The following is a 23,817-nucleotide window of genomic DNA, read 5'->3' on the forward strand; positions in this document are numbered from 1 at the left end:
TTATTAAGAACATTTTTATTTGTAAAATATTTGTTACTTTGGTTAAAGAATAGCAAATTTTCATTATGGAACAAATTGTATGCATGCCGATTTTTTAATAATCAAGTTATTAATGTGTAGATTGAAAAATTTGCCAGTCCTGAAAACAAATTCAATTTAAAATGAAAGACTAGTTATACAACTAGTAAGAAAAAATTCCATTAGAATTTGTCAGAAGATGAATATATTTTTTCTCTCTCTTCTGAAGATATAATAAGCCTGGAAGCCTTAACTCAACTAATATTGGTTTATATTTAAATTGGAACTTTTTAAATTTTATGTGATAGTGAAAATTTTGCTGCTGAAAGACAGATGCCCTATCAGCTGCATCGTATGTATGAAATTAAAAATTGCCTAAATTGTACAAATTGTACCAATACTATATTGACCTTAAAAGGTTTACATAAATATTTATATCACCGTAATGGTTTTTAATAGCTCTGATAGAGCCCTTGGCTTCAGTCTACTGTATCAAATAAAGTATGTCATCTGCGAATTAGCATTCTTTCCTGTGCACGCCAACATTTTAAATTTATATTGGGACGAATTTGACTCTAAATTTGCATTTCTTCAATGGTTGAGATGTTTTTCATGTGGGTTTTACTAGCACCCTTGGAAGAGTACTCCAAGTGCTTGGAACACCTTCTAGCTATTGCCCAATACCTTCTTCTACTATTCTAAATCTTACTTTTTCTCCTCTAACCTCCTACTGTTTGTATACCTTGTATATCTTTTTTGTGTACCGATTTATATACTACTTGTAGCATACAATTACATCATGTACTGCTCTGTACTATAAACTTTGGTATGTAACTATTCTCCCCAGTTATGCTAGCAACTTTTGGCCTCATTACTTTGGCTAGCGCTAGGCTGTGGTTTTAGTGTGATCAGTGGATTAATGATCTAAAATTTTTTATGTGGCTGAAAATTTCAGGCTAAGATCATATGAACTTTTAACTGGCTATATTTTTCAACTTTTTATAGTTTACCTTTGAACAACACGGGAACACAAGTTTGAACTGTATACGTCCACTTATATGTCGATTTTTTTTCTCCAATACAATACTGTACTGTATTTTCTATAAATGTGTTTTTTTTAAACTTTAAGATTTTCTTAATAACATTTTCTTTCCTCTAGCTTACTTTTACTTATTCTGTAGAATACAGCATACTACACATAATAAACAAAATCTGTTAATTGACTATGTTGTCAGTAAGGCTTCTGGTCAACAATAGGCTGTTAGTTACATTTTGGGGGGCATTCAAAAGTTATATGTAGGTTTTTCAATCACATGGGACTGGGAAAGTACTCCTCACCCCCACATAGTTCAAGGGTCAACAGTATTGTAAAAATTTTTATAGATATTTTTAATGTTTATTTTTGAAAGAGAGCATGAGATGGGGAGAGAGGGAGACAGAGGATCTGAAGGAGCCCAATGCAGGGCTCGAATTCACCACCTGTAAGATCATGACCTGAAGTCGGATGCTTAACCTACTGAACCACCCAGGTGCCCTTGTAAAAAATTTTTAAACATAACAAATACCCACGTACCCACCATTTAGATTCAATAGTTAACATTTTGCCATATTTGTTTCATCTGTCTTTTTTTTTTTTTTTCTATGTAAGAGTGAGAATAGACATCATGGCACTTTAGTCCTACATACTTTATAGCTTCTAAAAATAAAGATACAGGGGCACCTGGGTGGCTCAGTCGGTCGGGCAGCCAACTTCGGCTCAGGTTATGGTTCGTAGGTTTGAGCCCCGCACTGGGCTCTGTGCTGACAGCTCAGAGCCTGGAGCCTGCTTCAGATTCTGTGTCTCCCTCTCTCTCTGACCCTCCCTGTTCACACTCTGTGTGTCTCTCTCTCTCAAAAATAAATGAACATTAAAAAAAAATAAAAATAAAGATAATATCTTCTATAATAATATATCACTATCACACCAAAGAAAATTAGTAGTAATCCCCTAATATCAAGTTTGCTGCAACACATACTGAAATTTTCCCAATTGTCCCCAAATGTCTTCTGTAGCTTCTTTTCCCACTCCCCCCTCTCTGAAAGAAAAACCTCATAAAGTCAAGATTCAGTCATGCACTGTTAATGTTTCTTTGGTTTCCTGTGTTATATTTCTTCAGTTTCTTAATCTAGAAGAATCCCCACCCCCTGTCTCCATGGCACACATTTTTTTGGTAAAGGATATGTCCATTTTGTCACTAGAACACTACCTTCTGAATTTCGTTGTCCTTGCACTGTAATTTATTTTATTTTATTTTTTTAAACATTTTATTTATTTTTGAGAGAGAGATAGAGACAGCATGAGCACGGGAGGGTCAGAGAGAGAGGGAGAAACAGAATCTGAAACAGGCTCCAGGCTCTGAGCTAGCTGTCAGCAGAGAGCCTGATGCGGGTTTCGAACCCATGAACTGTGAGATCATGACCTGAGTTGAAGTCGGACGTTTAACCGACTGAGCCACCCAGGTACCCACCTTGCACTGTAATTAAACTTGTTCCTCTATCCACTGTGTTTCCTCTGAGAAACTAGATATAAAGCCCTAGTTAGATCCAGGTTAAATATTTTGGGTAAGAAAACTTTATAAGTGATAAGTGATCATTTAAAAGTGACCAAAAATGACTCTCTTGTTCATCCTTTCTTGTGTTTAAGAGATACATAATGACTGGCATGCTTAAGATTGAAAGCTTTGGATATCCTATAACTTAGCTCAATTTAGCTAACGGAGGAACCATTGCAACCAGGGGAATTCTCTCCAATTCCCTTCCAAATCATAAAGTTACCTATGTAAAGTTGTTAATTTTTAACTTATGATGATGTCATGCCAGAACTTAGGCGAGCCCAGAGCAGTGGGATGGGCTTATTCTGCATATCTTACTCCTTACCCACCACAAGTGCAAGAGTATAAGACCTTAGTGTTCTTTTCCTTTACAAGGCTATGTTGAAAAATATCTACTTTTGCTTTGTAGAATGACTTTGCCTTGCTCTTCCTTTCCCATTGCCTGGTTCCTTATCCTTTTCAATACCACCAGCACTTCCTTATTTTTCAAGGAATTGAATGGTTATCACACATGACATTTTAAATAATCATGTATGTAAGTTACCTGAGATGTTTCTAATGAGGTGGTCAAATGGGAGAACAGGACTTAAATATGGTCTTCAGCTGTTAGACTGAATTAAGTTAGTAATTCTTCTTTTAGGAACTGTCATAGAACCATCGGAAATACCAGCCCTCTATCCAACCGGAGCACTGGATTTGGAAACTAATTTGGATGGTGGGGTTGAGGAAACTGAAGAAAGAATGGGTAATCTAAAAAATGACAACATACAAGCCTTAGAAAAATTAGGTAGGCACAAAGCATTCAATTCAAAACATTCAAAGTAATTTGATTTTCTCTTATTTGTTAACCATTTTCTCTCTTTATAGCTAATATGAGAAATTTTAGAGGTATTTTGGAGATCTAAAGTAGGATATTCTTTTTTTTTTTTTTTAAATTTTTTTAATGTTTTATTTATTTCTAGGAGAGAGAGAGAGACAGTGTGAGCAGGGGAGGGTCAGAGAGAGAGGGAGTCACAGACTGAAACAGGCTCCAGGCTCTGAGCTGGCAGTCAGCACAGAGCCCGACGCGGGACTCGAACCCACGAACCACGAGATCATGACCAAAGCAAAAGTCAGACGCTTAACCGACTAAGCCACCCAGGCGCCCCTAAAGTAGGATATTCTTAATATCAACATCTTAACACTTGTGGCAGCTGAGGACCAATGATGTTATTGTTTAATCTTTGTTTAACTAATTTTTTAAAATGTTTTATTTATTTCTGAGAGAGAGAGACAGACAGCATGAACAGGGGAGGGTCAGAGAGAGGGAGATACAGAATCTGAAACAGGCTCCAGGCTCTGAGCTGGCTGTCAGCCCAGAGCCCGATGCAGGGCTCAAACCCATGAACCGTGATATCATGACCTGAGCCAAAGTCAGACGTTCAACTGACTGAGCCACCCAGGCACCCCTGTTTAACTAATTTTTTTAAAAGTTTGTTTAGAGAGCACAGGTCGGGCAGGGGCAGAGAGAGAGAGAGAGAGACAGAGAGAGACCGAGAGAATATCCCATGCAGGCTGCATGCTATCAGCACAGAGCCTCGCTATCATGAACCATGAGATCATAACCTGAGCCAAAATCAAGAGTTGGATGCTTAACCGACTGAGCCACCCAGACACCCCGTTTAATGAATTTTGAATGCATTTTTATTAGTATGTGTTAACTTTTTAAATCTTGTAGCATTTTAAATTACTGCAAATGTTAGCTTATGTATTGTCATTGATACGGTTATAGATATCTAGCTATTTGTATACATACTGTAATATTTATTAAACATAATAATTCAGGGGCACCTGGGTGGCTCAGTCGTTTGAGCGCCTGACTTCAACTCAGGTCATGATCTCATGGTTTGTGGGTTCAAGCCCCGCATCAGGATTTGTGCTGACAGCCAGCTCAGAGCCTGGAGGCTGTTTCAGATTCTGTGTCTCCCTCTCTCTCTGACCCTCCCTTGCATACACTGTCTCTCTCTCTCTCTTAGGAAAAAAAAATTAAACATAATAATTCATAGTTTTATACATGTATGTGTTTTATCAAACTGCCAGACTGACACATATTTATACTTTAATCTTCTTTTCAATTGATGTGCAACTTTACCCTCTTACTTTGTACTTTGATAGCTTGGCTACTTAGTTGACTGTTGTGCAAGCATTTTGAGTGACAGTCTCACACAATTCCCTGCACAGAGGTGCACAGGAAAGCCTTGACAATGGAATGAAATGGGATCCTTAACACCATTCTCTTCCAGAGAAGTTTTGGCTTTGTGTTGTCTCAGGAAAGGATGCCCTGAAGGAAGGAGTAACCTCTCATTCAAGTAAAAAATTTTCCTATAATTTGGAAATTTACCCTATTCTTTTTTGACCCAAGTAGATTGTAGTTAGATCTTTGCTATTAAAATTCAGTGTACCCAGATAGATTTTCATGGAGCTATTGGGTGAAAATCAAATACATTTTGAAGTTAGAAATATTTTTAGATGTTTTATTCTGCTCTTTTTGGATCAATCTCATTGCATTTTTTCTTCATGAGTATGTTTAATTTCAGATTGAGAGTAAGACCAAAATCATTGAACTGCTAAGAAGTTAGCTTTTGTTTTTTGCTGTAGGAGCAGAAAAACTTTCCCTTCTTCCCTTTTAGGTTCTTTGGTCTACTAATTAAATTGATATAAGACAGATTAACAGGAGAAAAACAAATTTATAAATATGGAAGCCCTGTAAAAATATGAGACCCAAGTGTAAGTTGGGCAATTGAGGCTTACATGGCATCCTAAATTATGGAATGGGATAGAGATCTGCGGCTTCAAAGAGGAGGAGGGTCATTTGCAGTGTGATACGAAGAGCAAATGTTTGGTGATTAAAAGTCTGCTCTATCATGGCAACAGCTCTTTCAGAAAAAATAAGTATTTCTGGTAATAGCTCTTTCTGGTATAGGCCTCCTATCTAAATTCTTTTAGGTAGTTAAGGGAGAGGTAAAAGTTTCTCCTAGGTCTTTTGGGTCCTGATTGTCTTTAGCTAAAATATTTCATGTGCTAGGGGCGCCTGGGTGGCTTAGTCGGTTAAGCGTCCGACTTTCGCTTAGGTCATGATCTCGCGGTTCGTGGGTTCGAGCCCCGCGTCGGGCTCTGTGCTGACTGTCAGCTCGGAGCCTGGAGCCTATTTCAGAGTCTGTGTCTCCCTTTCTCTCTGACCCTCCCCTGCTCACGCTGTCTCTCTCTCTCTCTCCTAGAAATAAATTTAAAAAAAAAAATTAAAAAAAAAATTTCATGTGCTAAAATGGCATATTTTGGGGTGGCATATTCTGCTCCCCTTCATTACCATTGGAATAATGTTTCAGATCATCATACTTTTCATTTATTTAATGTTTGTTTATTCATTTTTTGAGAGAGAGGCAGACAGACAATCCTAAGCAGGTTCTACGCTGTCAGCACAGAGCCCAATGCAAGGCTCGAACTCACGACCCATGAGATTATGACCTGAGCCAAGATCAAGAGTTGGACACTTAAATGCCTGCACCACCCAGGTGCTCATACTATTCATTTCTCAAGTCATTTTGTGTAGCTCAGGTTTCATTGGGCTGCTGAAATTAGTCTTTTTCTTCTGGTACTTAGCTTTGTGCTGTGCTTTGAAATTCAATCACTATCTGTGCTTCCATTGTCCAACTGAAAGATGACAAAGTTAAAAGGAATTGTAGGTGAAATATCATTATTATATACAAGTGTGTGAGATGTTGTCTTTAAACATCATGTTCTTAAGCTTACAAATTAGCTTACCAGATGAGAAACTGCTGCCCGGAAGAAATTAACAAAGATGGTAGAACTCTTCATGTAATTTCTTATGGAAGTGTTGACAGCAATATATAGGCACAGAGTGCAGAGCCCACATGAATGATATTTTGTTTTTAATTAGACCTTTGGTTAGTTATCCCTTTAATGTAACCTAGCATATCACTTGATAGAGTTACTTCGGGGATATTCTTTTGCATGTTTGGTGAGTTTAGCTCTTTAGTTTATTAGTCTCCGAATTCTGAGGTTAGCCTGTTTTACTTGATGATTTGCATTATGTAATTAAGTATTATATACACCCAAGATGAGCTATCTGGACTGAAGACTGAAAGAGCTGATGTTGCAAGTTATGTTTCATTTTAGACAGATGGTTATGTCCACTGGAATAAGTGTTCTGTGACTTGTTTAATCTTGTGACAAAATGGATAGTTTTTCTTTAACTTAAAGAAAAAAAAGTGAACATTTGCTTTTTCTGCTACTATGGATATAAGTTGAAATTGTATTTTCAATACTTTAACTTTTGCCTATTAGGCAGTATTCAGACTATGAACTGTGCCCTGAGCTTCTGGCTAAGATCATATGGAGGACAGGCAGGACACTTAAAATCTGTCTTAGTTCTTGAATGTTTTCTTACCTATGCAAAAAAAGCAATATTATACTTAAGAGTCACAAAGGAATAACCAAGTAACCACAGAAGACCAAAGTAAAACCAGAGTTTCTATTATATTAAAGCTCCTGCGACTCCGTGGTTGAATTACACCAGACAAGCCTTTATATCTACACAAATGAGAATTCTGACTGGATTGTGTTGATATTTCCAGTTGATAGTAAAGATGTCTTTTGATAATTTGTACTTTTTCTGTGGGTGAGTGGAAAGTCTTACTTTGAAGTGATTAACATTTAAATTAAACCTTGTTTGTCTTAACATATTGTAAAGCAAAGCCAGATGTATTTTTCTTGTAAATGGCAGGATGTTTACATCTAAAGTACATATATTTCAAATTTCATTTCTAACTCATCAGTTCCTCTTCCCTTTAAAATAGTTCTTAACAAAAGAGTCCCATCATAATTTGGTCACAATTGGCCTTACATTTTAAACTAGTCTTATAAGTCACCTCTGATTTACTTTACCTGGTAGACCCAAGTTAACGCATTTTCCTTTTTACTCATTTCCCTTTTACTTACTGGAACTGTGCTGTTATTGAAGAATTTAGTAGGTAAGTATGTTTGGCTCACAGTAGCTTCAATATTCGTCTTCTTTTTTAATCCAGAAAAAGTTCCTGACTCTCCAGAAAATGAGCTGAAATCTAGATGGGAAAACCTTTTGGGTCCAGATTATGAAGTAATGGTATGTTAAAATGTTGTAATAAAGAACATTCACGTCTCATTCATGTTAAGCACCTGACACTGCAGTTTAAGGAAATGGGAGAGTCCAAGAATAGCCAGCTTGCCTTTATTTTTTCTTCCTGCCTTTCTTCCCTAGTGGATCAATTTTTCCCCCCTCTTTTAGCATTTTAAGCTATAAGAACAATTAAGGACCGCATGCAAGTTTCAGTTACAATTAGCAGACACTCAGCTCGTGTTGAAAACATTTAAGTCAACAGTAGGCAGAGGAATCTTAGAAAGCTTGCCTTTGAATTTATAACCTGTATCAGCTGCTTAAAATTGCTGGCATTTTTATGATTGCTTTTATGATCTGTTTGTTTTATTGTACACTGAAAGGGCTGTGGATATTAGTCCTATGTTTCATGAAGAATCTTACAGTTTTATGAGAAAAATGAAAGAATGATTATCAAATGGATTAGGGAGAACAGGAAGTAATTTAGGTTAGGCAGAAGTTTATAGCACCAGTGGTCCATTAGACTTTCTTTCACCTGTTATTACATTCATTGAGTAAGGGATTGATTACATTCCCCCCTATGAATCCACGTGAAAGCAGAAAGCTGTGCTTAGAAAAGCCTCTGCAGTGTTCACTAAATGCATTAGTAATAAATTCTATTGAATCTCTATTGTCATTCATATTTTCTTACGTGTGTTTATCATTAGAACTTGTTGGCTGGTTGGAGAATTTTTTTTTTCTCGGTTCAGAACATACAACCACTATTGTCAGAAAACTTCCAATGTTGTTCAGATGAATTAAAATATTCTGTGCTCTATTCTTGCTAATTTTGTACTTGCGTGTTGGTTCTCATGAACGGGTGCTTCTTTACTTCATAGATTTCAAATGCTGTTTTGTCATTAGGCTATCTATCACTTTAGCCAATAATAACCTTTTCTACTATTCTTTGTGGTTTGATATTCAAAGTTATTTGGTGTCTGAATATTTATAAATGGCCAGTTCTGTAATGGGCTCTTTTTTGCTAAAGTTTTACTTTGCCCTTCTAACCATATTTCCAAATTTCATTTGTCATACAGTGAGGTCAAGCACAGATTAGCTAGAAAGAGGAGACCTACTCTGAGGGTGGGAATTTAAAGAGACAGCGTATTCATTAAGAGTTCTTCTGTTTTGAGGGATGAGAAGCAGAAAGGAGAAACCAGGCAAGATTAAAATTGCATGCACATACACATATACTCCAGTGTTTCTTCATTTTTCTTCTAGAATCTCCTTTTGTGAAGTGCAGTATTTCTAGAAGCTTTAGTTGGATCATTGTTTAACTTAGCCCCTCCCTCCAGATGTACCATATTTTATTAACAACCCACAGATGCAAATCATCAGTAAAGTATCTTGCTTGCTAGCATTTACTCCTGTGGCTCTCTACCACTGAAGCTTAGAACAATAGTTTTAGGCCAGGGTTAAAAGCTTTAAGTATTCCATGAGCCTCTCACCAGGCCAGGTCTTTCTGTTTGTGTCCTTGCCAGCCAACTCTCCTAGGGAAATGGTGGAGCTTTTCTGTAGAAAGTCAGATGCTTCAATTTTTCCAAGCACATCTTATTTTACTGACCTTGCAAACTTTGTTTTAAAGCCTGGATTTAAAAACAAAAATGACGATAACTCTTGGCTTTGCTAAAAGAATAAAATTTTTATGGACTCTTTCTAACAGAATATTATATTTAAATTTTAGGGGGCATGGCTTTTTAAAAATAGTGTATGTGTCTGCCCATCACTTTCTGGTTCAACTTCTGAGTAATTTAGGGGGAAGGATTGCTGTAGAAAATAGTAACAACAGGGGCACCTGGGTGGCTCAGTCAGTTAACCATCTGATTTTGGCTTAGGTCATGATCTCATGGTTCGTGGGTTTGAGCCTCAGGTAGGGCTCTGTGCTGACAGCTAGCTCAGAGCCTGGAGCCTGTTTCAGAGTCTGTATCTCCCTCCCTCTCTGACCCTCCCCTGCTCACGCTGTCTCTCTCTCTCTTTCTCTCTCTCAGAAATAAATTACAAAAACATTAAAAAATTTAAAAAAAACAGTAACAACAAACAGAAAATATTTGCTGGAATTTTACATTATGCTTTATACTTAAGGATTTCAGAAACGTCAAAAAAAGATGAGAATGGAGATTAGATGGTGTTATTAATAAATAAGGTTTACAGAGTATTTTCAGAAAACCTAAGGAGAAATAAAGTTATGCTTTTACAGATACTGGATTTTTTTTTTCTTGTAAATTTAGGTTGCTACTTTGGATACACAGATTGCAGATGATGCTGAGTTACAAAAATATTCAAAGGTAAGCATTATTTTTTTAAAAACGTTTCCAGTTTTTTGTTGCTTGAAGAACTTTCTCTAAGCCCTTGTTGAAGAAACTAAATTTGTGCTGTGACCCAAAGTTTGTGGAATTTAGTCTTAGATGATTTCTGGGAATGTGGTAGGTTCTCAGTGTTCTGAAAGGTGATGGTTACATATGCCTGGGAAGAGCCTGGGGTGCCTGTGCCATTTTCAGAAACCAAACCCAGGTTTGATTACTTTGCCCACTTTAAAGTAGTGCACAGAGTAACATTGTGCAGAGTATGTTAGCCTTTCAGATATTATTAGCAGGCCTTTTAAAGTGCTTGCTAAAAATCAGGACCACAAATATAGACTTAAAAGAAAAAAATCTTCCAGGGGGCGCCTGGGTGGCTTAGTCGGTTAAGCGTCCGACTTTCGCTTAGGTCATGATCTTGCGGTTCATGGGTTCGAGCCCCGCATCGGGCTCTGTGCTGACTGCCAGCTCAGAGCCTGGAACCTGTTTCAGTCTGTGACTCCATCTCTCTCTGACCCTCCCCTGCTCACGCTGTCTCTCTCTCTCTCTCCTAGAAATAATTAAAACATTAAAAAAAAAAATCTTCCAGGGGCACCTGGATAGTGCAGTCAGTTGTGCGTCTCACTTCGGCTCAGGTCATGATCTCACAACTCTCCAGGGTGAGGCCTGTGTCAGGCTGTGTGCTGACAGCTCAGAGGCTGGAGCCTGCTTCAGAGACAGTCTCCCTCTGTCTCTGCCCCTCCCCTGGTTGCACTCTGTCTCTCTCAAAAAATAAATATTAAAAAAAATAAAATAAAAAAATCTTTCAGGTCCAGATGTCTAAAGACAAGTGCATTATAGACAGTGGTTTTTTTTTCCTCGAACTTAAAAAATATTTGGAGAGCTTTATTGCTAATGGCAAAATGCCAGAAGGTGACAGTGACAGTTTTCCCTAGCATTTTATTTTTTTCTCACTGCAAATTAATTTAATTAATTTAATTTTTATATAATTTATTGCCAAGTTATCTAACATACAGTGTATACACTGTACTCTTGGTTTTGGGCGTAGGTTTCCGTGATTCATCGCTTACATACAACACCCAGTGCTCATCCCAACAAGTGCCCTCCTCAATGCCCATCGCCCATTTCTCTGCTATAATTAATTTTATAGTCCCTGTTCTGGGTAATCAAAAGCAGGGCATTTGATTCTTAAAGAAGCCTTCTTGGTGGCTTTCTCAACAAATGATGAGAAAGGAAAGATTTCTTTATCAGAATAGTTTCAGAATTTATACTATAATCCCAAATAGATATATGAGCTAAGTCTAGTTTAAACTCTTTTGTCATATGCAGTTTTCAAGATGAGTTCTCTGTGTCTCATGTGGGTTTTGTAAGAAGTTATCTATTTATTAAAAAAATTTTTTTGGGGCGCCTGGGTGGCTTAGTCGGTTAAGCGTCCGACTTTCGCTTAGGTCATGATCTCGCGGTTCGTGGGTTCGAGCCCCACGTCAGGCTCTGTGCTGACTGCCAGCTCGGAGCCTGGAGCCTGTTTCAGTCTGTGACTCCCTCTCTCTGTGGCCCTCCCCTGCTCACGCTGTCTCTCTCACCTAAAAAAAATTTTTTTTTTAATGTTTTATTTGTGAGAGAGAGAAAGAGAGAGAGAGAGAGGCAGCGTGAGCAGGGGACGGTCAGAGAGAGAGAGGGAGACACAGAATCTGAAGCAGGCTCCAGGCTCTGAGCTGTCAGCACAGAGCCCAATGTGGGGCTCAAACCCATGAATTGTGAGATCATGACCTGAGCTGAAGTCGGACGCTTAACCGACTGAGCCACCCAGGCGCCCCAGAAGTTACCTCTTTAGATAATTCTATTGTTTCTTTCTTTGAGTATTTGTGCTGAATATCTCTCTTCCATAATTTTATATCGTATGAGCTGTTAATTTAGGTTTGAATTTTCAAGGCTGATACTGTAGAGAGTATTTCTTTGCTCCTAAGCTAACCTGCATTTTGAGTCACTTCCGTGCTGTGCCTGTTGGGCCAGCTGACCAGGCTTTTCTCAGATGGGCAATATGAAAGCAGCATAGCACAATTTATAGTTAGTTTTAAATTAAATACAGTTAAATTCAAAATATTTACAAAATCATGAGTAGAGTAGTTACTAATTACTAATTCCATCCATTATGCTGAGAGGGATTTAATTTAAGATGATAGTGAAACAGTACTTCACCAAACTTCAGTTGTTATTGTCACTGCAGTACATTTTCCTGAACGGGCTCCAGAGGCAAACAGTCTGCATTTAAATTCTGGCTTATCTATTCACTAGCTTATAAAATTATCTATACTCTATGTTTCAGTTTTGCTGTCTGTTAAAAGGAGATATTAATAGAATACTGCCTACCTCATTGGCTGCATAGGGATTAAATATGCTGTGCCTAGGGTAGTTGCAAGTATATACTAGGATGTGTTATTTTTACTATCATTCATAAAAATCAATGATGCTTTCCCCTAAAATTGTTCTTTAATATACACCAAACTCTTAGATTTGGATATTTTCTATTTATGTGTCTTATAGTTGACTAAATTCCCTGTGCCTAATCTTCTAAAGCCCATCTATTGAGTATTTAATTTTATCTGTTATATTTTTCTCTTCTAGCATTTGTTTTATTCCTTTTTAGATTATATTCTTTGGTGGAATTTGCAATTAAAAAATCTGTATTTGCTGGGGCGTATTTGTATTGGCTCAGTTGGCTAAGCATCCCACTCTTGATTTCAGTTTGGGTCATGATCTCACGACTCGTGGGTTCGAGCCCCACATTGGGCTCTGCGCTGATAGTGAGGAGCCTGCTTAGGATTCTCTCCCTTGTTCTCTCGGCTTCTCACTCCACTCTCAAAGTAAATATATAAACAAAAAAATCTGTATATGCCATCTTTTCCTCTATTTCTTGAACATATTAATCACAGCTTATAAGGACTTTAAACAGTTAATTCTAATATCTGGATCACCTTTGGATGTATTTCTATTGTTTGATCTTTTCTCTTGTAATTACTTGGTTGTCTCTCTCATCGTGCCATATGGTACTTGACTGCCCAACATTATATAGGACAACTACAAAAGGCTTCAGGTGATGTTATCTTTGTCTGGGGGACTCATTCTTTTCTCTGACAAAGTATATTGTGTGTGTGTGTGTGTGTGTGTGTGTGTGTGTGTGTGTGGTGATGGTGGAGAGTAGATGATTTTTGAGATGTGGCAGAGGTATGGTTCTGGTAAAGTTTAGACTTTATGGTTTGCCTTTGCTCCTAAGGCCTGGCCTTTCAGGTATTCCACACGAGTCTGCAATGTCAGGTATTCCACACGAGTCTGCAATGTATACCTGTCACCTCTTCTTTATGGGACCTGAACTCAAGTTCTGTCTCCTCAGTACTTCTGGGATGCTAAAATCTTGGCTCTTCAGAGGCTTGCTTCCTTCCTTCCTTCCTTCTTTCTTCTTTTTTTCTTTGTCTTTCCTTCCTGTCTTTCTTTCAGAGAGAGACAGCACGTGAGTGAGTGAGGGGCAGAGAAAGAGTGGGAGAGAGAAAGACGGAGGGAGAGTGTGGAGCTGAAAGTGGGGCTTGAGTTCACTGGAAGAGAGGCTCAGACTCACGAACCGTGAGATCATGATGAGAGCTGAAGATTGGATGCTCAACTAACTCTGCCACCCAGGCACCCCTTCAGAGATTTTCTCATTGGGTTTTAGCCTTCTTGTTCATATAGCTTTAGAACTCATGAGACCCCCTTCAAGGAAACCTGCTTAGCTGAGGCTCAGTTCCACATGCACCTCAGCTCTAGTTGTCTGCCCTCCCATCTTCAAAGCCATTAAGACCCTGTGTCATCATACTCTATGATGAATTAAAAAAAAAAAAAAAAGTATAGTAACCACACTTTGTGCACATCTTTAAAAATGGCACTTTTTCCAGGCATATGTTCTGTCTTACATTTATTCTCTAGTTCCTTGTCACTAGTCTTACTTATTTCATTTTCTTTCCTGATCAACTTCTATACAATATACATATTTGTACTCAGTAATTCTGGTATAAAGACACAGCAAGGCTTTGAGTTGAATAGACTTTCAGAACTAACTCATAGAAATTCACCAGTGCATTCAGCTGTACATTCATTCATTATTCATTCATCAAATATTTATTAATATCTACTTTGTGTCAGGTCCTCTACTGGCTGCTGGCATTTCAGAAGAGAACAGAGGAGGGGGGAAACCTGCCCTGTTAGAACTTCTGTTTTTTTAAAGATTTATTTTATTTTTAGAGAGAGAGAGCCAGCAAGTGAGTGTGCACAAGCAGGGGAAAAGGGAGAGAGAGAGAGACAATGCGAGAGAGGGAGGGGGGGGGAGGGAGGGACAATCTTGAGCAGACTCCACATGTAGTACTGGGCCCGATGCAGGCTCCATCCCGTGACCCTCGGATCATGATCTGAGTCAAAATCAAGAGGCAGACACTCAATTGACTGAGCCACCCAGGCACCCATAGAACTTTTTTCAAAGGGGAGATAGAAAAGAAGTAATTTATGTAGTATTGGTGATATGCACCATTCAGAATATTGAGGCAGGGAAGATGAACGAGGAATTCAGAACAGACGCTGGGTTAGCAAGTTTAGATCAGTTGACCAGGGAAGGGTTCATTAAGAAGGTGACATTGGAAGGAAGCATTTTAGGAGGTGGAATAAGCAGCCTAATTTTTCTTCTGTGGAATATGAACAATAATACCTTTATTGGGAGGTTAAGTATAAATATATATAACTTATGCCTTAATATAGCTCAGTGCTAATACATAAGAATTGTTTAATAAGTGGTGATTTTGTTTCCGGTTGTGCACTTCATTTTTAGTTTCTAACCTTTATTACAAAAAAGCTATTTTAAAACATTTAATTATTTAATTGAACTTTTGTTGTGCCAAAGTATTTACTTTAAATTTTTTGCCCTGAGAGAGTCATGCATTATTGCACTGTTCTCTTTTCATGATTAGTTGTTACGTGTATATGTTTACATATTTGTAGTTAGTATGTCTGTCCTTTTATGTAATGTATGTGTGAGGGAGAAGGGATGTGTACTTTTTGCATATCATGTTCTCACGTCTTTACTTTTTTCTGTAATCTCTTGATAAATGTCCACAGATTATTTCTGTATGTTGATGAATTACGGTTTTTAAACAATCCTCTTATAATTAGGAGTTTGGTTGTTGACTCAGTTTCTCATTTCCCCCTGCAGTACGAAAGGAGACTCTTATCCTAGCAGAGCATCACAGAGGAGGACATTGTGGTTTGCATAGTGCAATGACTCCCCTCAAATTATACAGCCAGATAGTAGCGGGGACAGGTTGTAGCTTAGGGCACGTTCATTCATCTCTGAAATATTGACTGAGTTCCTACTCCATGCCAGACATTGCTGCCAATGGTGGACAGCAAAATGGAAAAGGTTTTTGCTCTCCTAGAGCTTAGACTCTGGCTTTGGGTAAGGGTATGATAATAAACAAGTGCAAGGTAGCTTGATAAAATAGTTGAAGATTATAAGTAGTGATGCAAAGGAGCAAACAGAATGGTGACCTCAAAGCTGGGGAGGAGGGAGCATTTTGGAAAGAGAGCCAGAGAAAGCCTTTCTGAGCCCAGGTTTGAAGGATAAGGATGTGTGGAGCTGAGAACCTAGTGATTGGCAGGTGTAAAAGCCCTGTGGGAAGATAGAGCCAACTTGTGGGGAGAATGGAAGTTGTTAGGGTCAAACTGAGTGAAGACTAGAATGTTTTTGTTTGTTTGTTTGTTTTTTAAATTTATTTACATGAGGGACAGACGATCCAAAGTGGGCTCTGTGCTGTCAACACAAGGCCCGATGTGGGGCTTGAACCCATGAATCGTGAACTCAAGACCTGAGCCAAAATTGGACATTCAACTGACAGAGCCACCCAGGCATCCTGAAGACTAGAATGTTAAATGAGGCTGGTGAGGGAGACCAGGTGCTACAGGGCTTCCAGAATCATGGTGCTAAGCTGGGCTTCAGTTGTGGTGTCAGGTAACACCAGTAGAAAAGTTAAGGGGTGCAGTGTCCACGTCTGAGGTCAAGGCTGTAGGTTTTTCTTCCATCTCATCAGGTTTCTATTTAGGAGAGCCACGTTGCATAGGCATGGCTGGTGTTCCTAAGGGCCTAGCTGTCTTCAGGTGGTCACTCCAGCTTGCTTCTCCATTGCCACCACTCTGGAAGGGATGACAATTCAGGAAGCATCTTCACATATTACTTACTGGCCAGTGTAATAGATAAGGTTTTCTTGCGAGGTGGATGGAGTTGTGGGGAAAGAGGGAAGCGAAAGCAATTTACACTGGCTTGAGCGTTAGCTGTGCTGCTTCTAGGAAGCCGTTAATCATGACATGAGAACAGTTTTCCCGCATCTGGGGAGACTTGTACTTTTAGGGATGGCTTTCTTGGCAACTGTTTACTATTAAGAACATCACAGCACTGTGAGGGAGAAGCATTAAGCTCATGCCAGTGACCTTTCTGCTGGCCATCAGTTGTAATTTGGAGTGAGCATTAGTAATAATCCCTGGTGTGGGAAACAAAAATAACAAGTCCCATTCTCTGGTTTTGACAAGACAGGCTGGCAGATTTCACTTTATTTCCTTCCTGAATTATATTCTCTGAACCAAAGAACATTAAAACTTGAGTTTTCCCCTCACTCTATATGAGCAAAGCTAATTTTTAAGGCAGTGGGATGTATCAGTCACCCCTACTCCCACTCCCACCCCAGGAATTGCAGTGGGTATTAACACTCGATTACCAGGGTCAGTTCTTTGCTTTATCATTTATTTATTTATATTAAAAAATATTTTTAAATGTTCATTCATTTTTGAGACAGAGACAAAGAATGAATGGGGGAGGGGCATAGAGTGAGAGGGAGACACAGAATACAAGGCAGGCTCCAGTCTCTTTCAGCACAGAGCCTGATGTGGGGCTCGAACTCACAAACCCTGAGGTCATGACCTGGGCCAAAGTCGGATGCTTAACTGACTGAGTCACTCAGGAGCCCCAATTTATTTTTAATTTTTAAAGTTTTAAATTTTCTTTATTTTTTTTGAGAGAGAGAGTATATGTGGGTGTGTGAGCAGGGGGGAGGGAGAGAGAGAGAGAATATGAATGAATATCTCAAGCAGGCTCCATGCAGGGCTCAGTCCCAGACCCTGGGATCATGTCCTGAGCCGAAATCAAGAGTCAGATGCTCAATCGACTGAGCAACTCAGGGGCTCTCAGTTTCTTTACTTTAAATACATTTCTCCTGGGGTGCCTGGATGACTGAATCAGTTAAGCGTCCCACTCTTGATTTTGGCTCAGGTCATGATCTCACGGTTCATGAGATTGAGCCCCACACTGGGTTCTGTGTGGACAGCATGGAGCCTGTTTGAGATTCTCTCTCGCCTTCTTTATGCCCCTACCCCAAACACTCTTTAAAAATGAACATTTGGAAAAAATATTTTTTCTCCCTTATTTCTCAGATACATTATTGGTCAGCAACTGTTTTCTTCTTTCCAATTTTAATATGTGGAAATAGTGCCAGGCAGATCAAAGGACTAGTCCAAGATCACATGCAGCTAGTAAGTGGCAAAATTAGGAAAGAACTCAAGGGTTACCTGGCTTCTACACCTGTGCTGTTCTTTTTTCTTTTGAATACATAATAAATACATATGACCTAAAATTAAAGGGTGTCTGGGTGGTTCAGTTGGTTTTGAGTTCAACTTCAGCTGAGGTCATGATCTCACGGTTGGTGAGGTTGAGCCCCACGTCAGGCTTGTTGCTGTCAGTGCACAGCCTACTACAGATTCTCTGTCCCACTCTGTCTCTCAAAAATAAATAAAATATTAGAAAAAAGACCAAAAATTAAAAAGTTGCATAAGTAGGGGCGCCTGGGTGGCTTAGTCGGTTAAGCGTCCGACTTTCACTTAGGTCATGATCTCACGGTTCGTGGGTTCGAGCCCCGCATCAGGCTCTGTGCTGACTGCCAGCTCGGAGCCTGGAGCCTGTTTCAGAGTCTGTGACTCCCTCTCTCTCTGACCCTCCCCTGCTCACGCTGTCTCTCTCTCTCTCTCTCTCTCCTAGAAATAAATAAAACATTAAAAAAAAAAAGTTGCATAAGTATATACTGTAAAAAGTAAGTTTCTCTCCCATCCCAGCCCCCTTATTCTTCTCTGCAGAGACAACTACTGTTTCGAGTCTCATGTGTGTGATTTTATATTTTGCTGGTCTCTTTTTTGAGTTGGGAGCACATGTCACAGAATCTAGTACTATAGTCACTTTGGTGCCCTCTCGGGTAGGTGGCCTATCAGACACAGGAGCTTTTTCAAAATACACATGTCCTATTTTGTTCCTCCTGACCAGTATTCTAATTCTGTAGTTTGTGGTGAGGTCCCTAAGGGAAATTGTGATTCCTTCCTTGCCTCCATTAAGAATTACTGTTCGGATATTGCTAAAAGGCTTTTCATTCGTTCAAGGAAGGGGATGGTACTTCCTCAATACAGATGAAGATTTATTGGGAGGATGGCATTTGAAGTATATTCTGAAGAATGGGTTTGGGGAAATAACTGGAGATTCCAGATGGAGGAAATACCAACAACAAAGGTAGAACAAGAGTCGTAAGTGCAGTGTTAGATCAGGTGTCAAAAGCTCAACTATCATGTGAGCTAGGCAGGTAACATCAATATTTAAAATGATAACTGCCAAACAAAATGATAAATGCCAGTTGCTTCTTGATGTTGATGTTAGGCAACTTGGAAAGAACCTTTCTGTACAAAAGAGTACATAGTATATATTTTTGAATATTTAGAATTAAAATTTTAGATGGGTGGAAGCTTTAATGCTATGTTCCACTGATAGTTTAAAAATTGCAGCTTCAGGGGCACCTGGATGACTCTGTCGGTTAAGCGTCCAACTTCGGCTCAGGTCATGATCTCACGGTTCGTGGGTTCCAGGCCTACAGCAGGCTCTGTGCTGACAGCGAACTCAGAGCCTGGGGTCTGTTTCGGATTCTGTCTCCTCTCTCTGGTCCCCCTTCCCCCTACACTCATGCTCTGTCTCCCTCTGTCTCAAAAATAAATAAACTATAAAATATTTTTAAAAATTGCAGCTTCATTCTTAGAAAGTTTGTTTTTTATTTATGGTAAATTTAGTAATTCTTTCCCACTTTTATTATTTTTTTAATTAAAAATTTTTTTTAAGTTTATTTATTTATTTTTTAGACAGAGCACAAGCAGGGCAGGGACAGAGAGAGAAGGAGACAGAGAACCCCAAGCAGGCTAAGCACTGTCAGTGGGGCTCACACCCATGAACCTTGAGATCATGGCCTGAGCCATGCTTGACCACTTAAGAGCTGACAACTAACTGAAGTACTTACGTGCCCCTCCCTCTAACTTTTAAACATAAAGGGCATTTAACATCTTAAAAAAAATTTTTTTTTTATGTTTATCTCAGAGAGGGAGAGAGAAAGAGAGAGCATGAGCAGGGGACGGTCAGAGAGAGAGAGAGAGAGAGAGAGAGAGAGAGAGACAGAATCCGAAACAGGCCCCAGGCTCTGAGCTGGCTGTCAGCATAGAGCCCGACGCGGGGCTCGAACCCACAAGCCAATGAGATCATGACCTGAGTTGGAGTCGGACGGTTAACGAACTGTAATATACATCTTCAGTGTATATTTGTGTATGTGTGTGCATGCGCACGTGTGTGTGTGTGTATGTGTGAGACAGAGAGAGAGGGAGAGGGGGGGAGGGAGACAGACAGACAGACAAGAACCAATCATGGGGTTCTTTTTGTCCTGTTTTATTTTGAGTTCAGCTTTTTTGGAAGCATCCTCCCCCATCCTACTGACATATCTATTCGTCTCCAGAAGGATTTCTTCCCCTGAAGCAACATCATTTATATTCCCACTTGAGCACTCTTATATCTTGTTTTCAGGTCCTAAAGTAGAGCTTTTAGCAAATGAATAACCTGTGGTTTGCTTTGTGACAGGTCTCTCCACTCACAAGCTGAAGGGCTCTAGCTTGCTTGGTCTCATTTGATTTTCATCATTCTAGCACTGACAGTAAATCACACACCAGTCATACTTTTCCTTGGATATATTTCCTTGTATCCTTTACTTGTCATATCAGGATCATGAAAATCCTGCTGCTCATTAACTTTGCCAATTTAAATAGGACCCCCCTTGCAAAGCACATTGAATAAGCATCAATAAAGCATAACATGTGATGTGCGTGAAGGCATCAATCATCTGTCTGTTGCACCCACTTCTGTCATTTTAGCACTTTCTGCTCTCTAAGAACTCAGAATACCAAAGGGGTGGACAACTGAAAGACAGATGAAACGGTTGATTTGTTTAGTTGCTAAATGCAGCTGGGACAGGTAATTAAACAGTCCTGCTCCTGCAGAGAAGCCTGCAGCAATGTAACATGAAGTCTTAAAAACCCAGCTGTACTCAGATTTAGATTCAGAACTAATATTAGGTAGGCTTCTTTCAGATTGACAGATTTCGTAAACATCATTTCTGGTTTATTTGTTCAGCGTGATTAAAGATGGGGCATGTGTGTTTTGCTCGTGGTTTAAGTTTCTAGGGAGCATGTGTCATTTATAGATATCTGCAAGAATAGCCTAGAAGGGCACAGTCCTGTATCCGGAAGGTGAGGGATTCCATACGCAGCCCTCTGTGGCGATGTCCAGACTAGATTGTAGATCGGCGGTATGCTGGTAAATGTCTAGCTCTCAAAACAAAAATTAAAGAGCAGCCCAAATTTATAGCATTTACCAGTATCCGTGATGTTAATAGTCCCACCATAGCAGATTTCAAGTCACCAAAATGACATCACTGACTACTGAGCTCCGAAACGATTCACAGGAGTACTTGGTTGTTTCTGATTTCTCCGTAGGAAGAGGACTATTTAACTACCTTGCCCACGTTCATTTTGTAACTCAACAAATCCACCTTTTCATCTGTCTCTCTCAGTTGGTCATCCCTTCAGGATTTTCTAAGTTTTTTTTTAATTTATTTTTTAATTTACATTCTAGTTAGCATATAGAGCAGTAAAGATTTCAGAGTAGAATCCAGTGATTCATCTCCTGTGTATAACACCCACTGCTCATCCCACAAGTGTCTTCCTTAATGCCCTTTGTTTATTTAGCCCATCCCCCCACCCACAACCCCTCCAGCAACCTTGTTTGCTCTCCGTATTTAAGAGTCTCCTGTTGTCCCCCTTCCTGTTTTTATTTTTCTTCCCTTATGTTCCTTTGTTCTAAGTTTTTAGATAGTATTTCCACTGTACATGTATAACAGATAGAAGTCTCTTAAATGAGCTAAAGGGTGGTAAAAATAATTAGGAAGTGATGGATTTTGAGTCCTTATAACATTTATTTTTAATATTATTTAATTGTAGTTGTATAAAATTTTTAATAACTGGCTTGCAAAATTCCTGAAAATTGAACAATTTGTTCTTGCAAGTAGTCTTTACACCGTAGAGATGACCCATGGGTGGACCCACTGACCACTCTCTGGTCACTCAGTGCACTCTCTGCACTGGTGTTTGCCTTATAAACAAAGTGAGAGAGCTGGCAGTTTCTAATTACAGAAAGATTTCTTTGAGAGTTTTTATTAACTTTTTACTACTAAAGAAAACGCTACAAAAACAAACACACACACACTAATAATAAGGAAACTGATGTCTTCTTCCTGTTGGAGATGCGGGATTTGGTACAACGAATAGACAGGAGGCTGAGGTGGCCGCGGTGAGAAATAAAGAAATCACAGACAGGGAATAAGAGTAAAAACAATTTAATGTTCTATTTAGAGTGCTAGAACATCTTATTGCCAGAGATGGCAATAAGTAGATCCTGAAGTGCTTGGTGGTCAAGAGCACTTAATTTTCAGAAAATCAGCCCAGGGCCGGAAGTCCCTCGTGCTTGTTTTAAGTCCTTGAGTGTAGTGTGCTACACTGCTTGCCAGTTCACATTCGTCTGTGTGTATATAGTGGGAGGGAAATGAGCCCCAAGTGGTGTCTGAAGAGAGGCCTGTAGAACTCTGGGGAGTCAGAGCAGATGACTGCAGGGAGGTGACAGAGATAAGGGATGACAGAGAACAGGAAATATGAAGGAAAGAGCCATGTGATGGGTGTATTGCTAAGTTCCATAGGGTTTTCTCCTTATCAAATATACAGATAGAGGTGGGCTCATATTTTAAGAGAAACAGACTATTGATACAGGAAATATAAATCATAATTAGTACCATTTACCACATTTGAGTTTATACAGGCACAATGAGAAATCATTAGCTCCATCTTTAAAAGACAAGGGAGTGGATTTGGTGAGTGCCTTTTTGATCTTTACAGCCAATAGCACTGAGTCTCATCTCTTAGACATTGGTTAGAATTTCTTAACCTCTGACTCCTCTGAGCCCATATGAATTCTTTTAAGCCAACATCATCAATCTTAGGATGGAATAATGATTGCCTTCCTCATTACATATCTACCCTTCCCTAACTGGAAATTGTTATCACTTAAGTTGGTGAAAAGGAAAAGGAGTTCTTTTTTTAAATTTTTTTATTTTCTTTTTTTGCTTTTGTTTATGGAAAAGGAGTTCTTGAGTGAAGTGCCATTTTTCACAGATTAGCTCAAAAAAACATTTTATGAACCCATGTTTTTTTTAGTGCCCGGTACTATTGTAGGCGCTGAGGTTATTGAGAGAGCATATAGACTTTGCACTTAACCAGGGGGAACAATCAAGAAAATCGAAATTATAAACACCATCGGTTGTGAGCTCTGATAGAAGTGTGTATGAGGTGGTCTTAGACCCCACACAGAGGCACATTAACTTAGATTTTAGGAAGAGCTTCCTGGAAGTGATACTCATACTGGAAGTGGGAGTGCAAATTAGGTAATAAAGAGGAACTAGAATATTCTGGGCGATGGGAAGCCCTGAAGAAATGTGAGGCATGGAATGCATACTGGAAACTATAGAAGGTTTGGAATGGCTGTTGCTTCAAACTGAAGGACTTATAGGTCTGTCTCTCCACTCCTAGGGAATCTGAAAGGAGAAAAGAAGAAGCAAACTTTATTGGTGACTAGTTTTCTCATTATTGTCCTCTACCGGGATCTTGGTGATCTGATTCAAGAGTGTCAAAATAACACTTGACAGAGGGATTAACAGTTGGATATTGTCATGTTTGATGTTAGTGCTTTGTGTTTTGCTACAGCTGCTGCCCATTCACACTCTGAGGCTTGGCATGGAAGTGGATTCCTTTGATGGGCATCATTATATATCTTCAATTGTTCCAGGTGGTCCTGTTGATACACTGAACCTTCTGCAGCCAGAGGATGAGCTTCTTGAGGTAAAATCTCTGAGAGATAAAAGACACAGGACAGGAATTTCTAAGTTGTAGGAAAATGTATTTTTACCAGAACTTCACTGAATTACGTTACTGCCAACATAACGTGACCTACTTAGATCAAAAACTGCTTGGGGACCGTTGTTAACAATACTGTGTTGTATACTTGAAAAATTGCTATGAGAGTAGATCTTTATATTTCTCACCACACATACACGAAATGGTAACTATGTGAGGTGATGGATGTGTTAACTAACCTTATTGCAGTAACAGTTCTTAATATAGGTGTATGTCAAATCATCCCACTGTACACTTTCTTTCTTTTTTTTTTTTAATGTTTTATTTATTTCTGAGAGAAAGCGAG

The 23,817-nt window shown here is 39.1% G+C and overlaps 1 protein-coding gene across 1 annotated transcript in view; it reads left to right on the forward strand.

Annotated features, from left to right (window-relative positions):
• The window catches only part of PATJ (PATJ crumbs cell polarity complex component), a 358,255-nt gene that overhangs the window by 47,194 nt on the left and 287,244 nt on the right, over positions 1-23,817 (forward strand). Inside the window, exons 12-15 of the mRNA XM_039255282.1 lie at positions 3,250-3,396; positions 7,694-7,770; positions 10,029-10,085; positions 23,322-23,456. Coding sequence (XP_039111213.1) covers positions 3,250-3,396; positions 7,694-7,770; positions 10,029-10,085; positions 23,322-23,456 — 416 coding nt within the window. The remainder of the gene's footprint in view (positions 1-3,249; positions 3,397-7,693; positions 7,771-10,028; positions 10,086-23,321; positions 23,457-23,817) is intronic.

The sequence above is a fragment of the Hyaena hyaena genome, unplaced genomic scaffold, assembly GCF_003009895.1.
Source record: "Hyaena hyaena isolate Hyena2069 unplaced genomic scaffold, ASM300989v1 scaffold_521, whole genome shotgun sequence".
Taxonomy (NCBI): domain Eukaryota; kingdom Metazoa; phylum Chordata; class Mammalia; order Carnivora; family Hyaenidae; genus Hyaena; species Hyaena hyaena.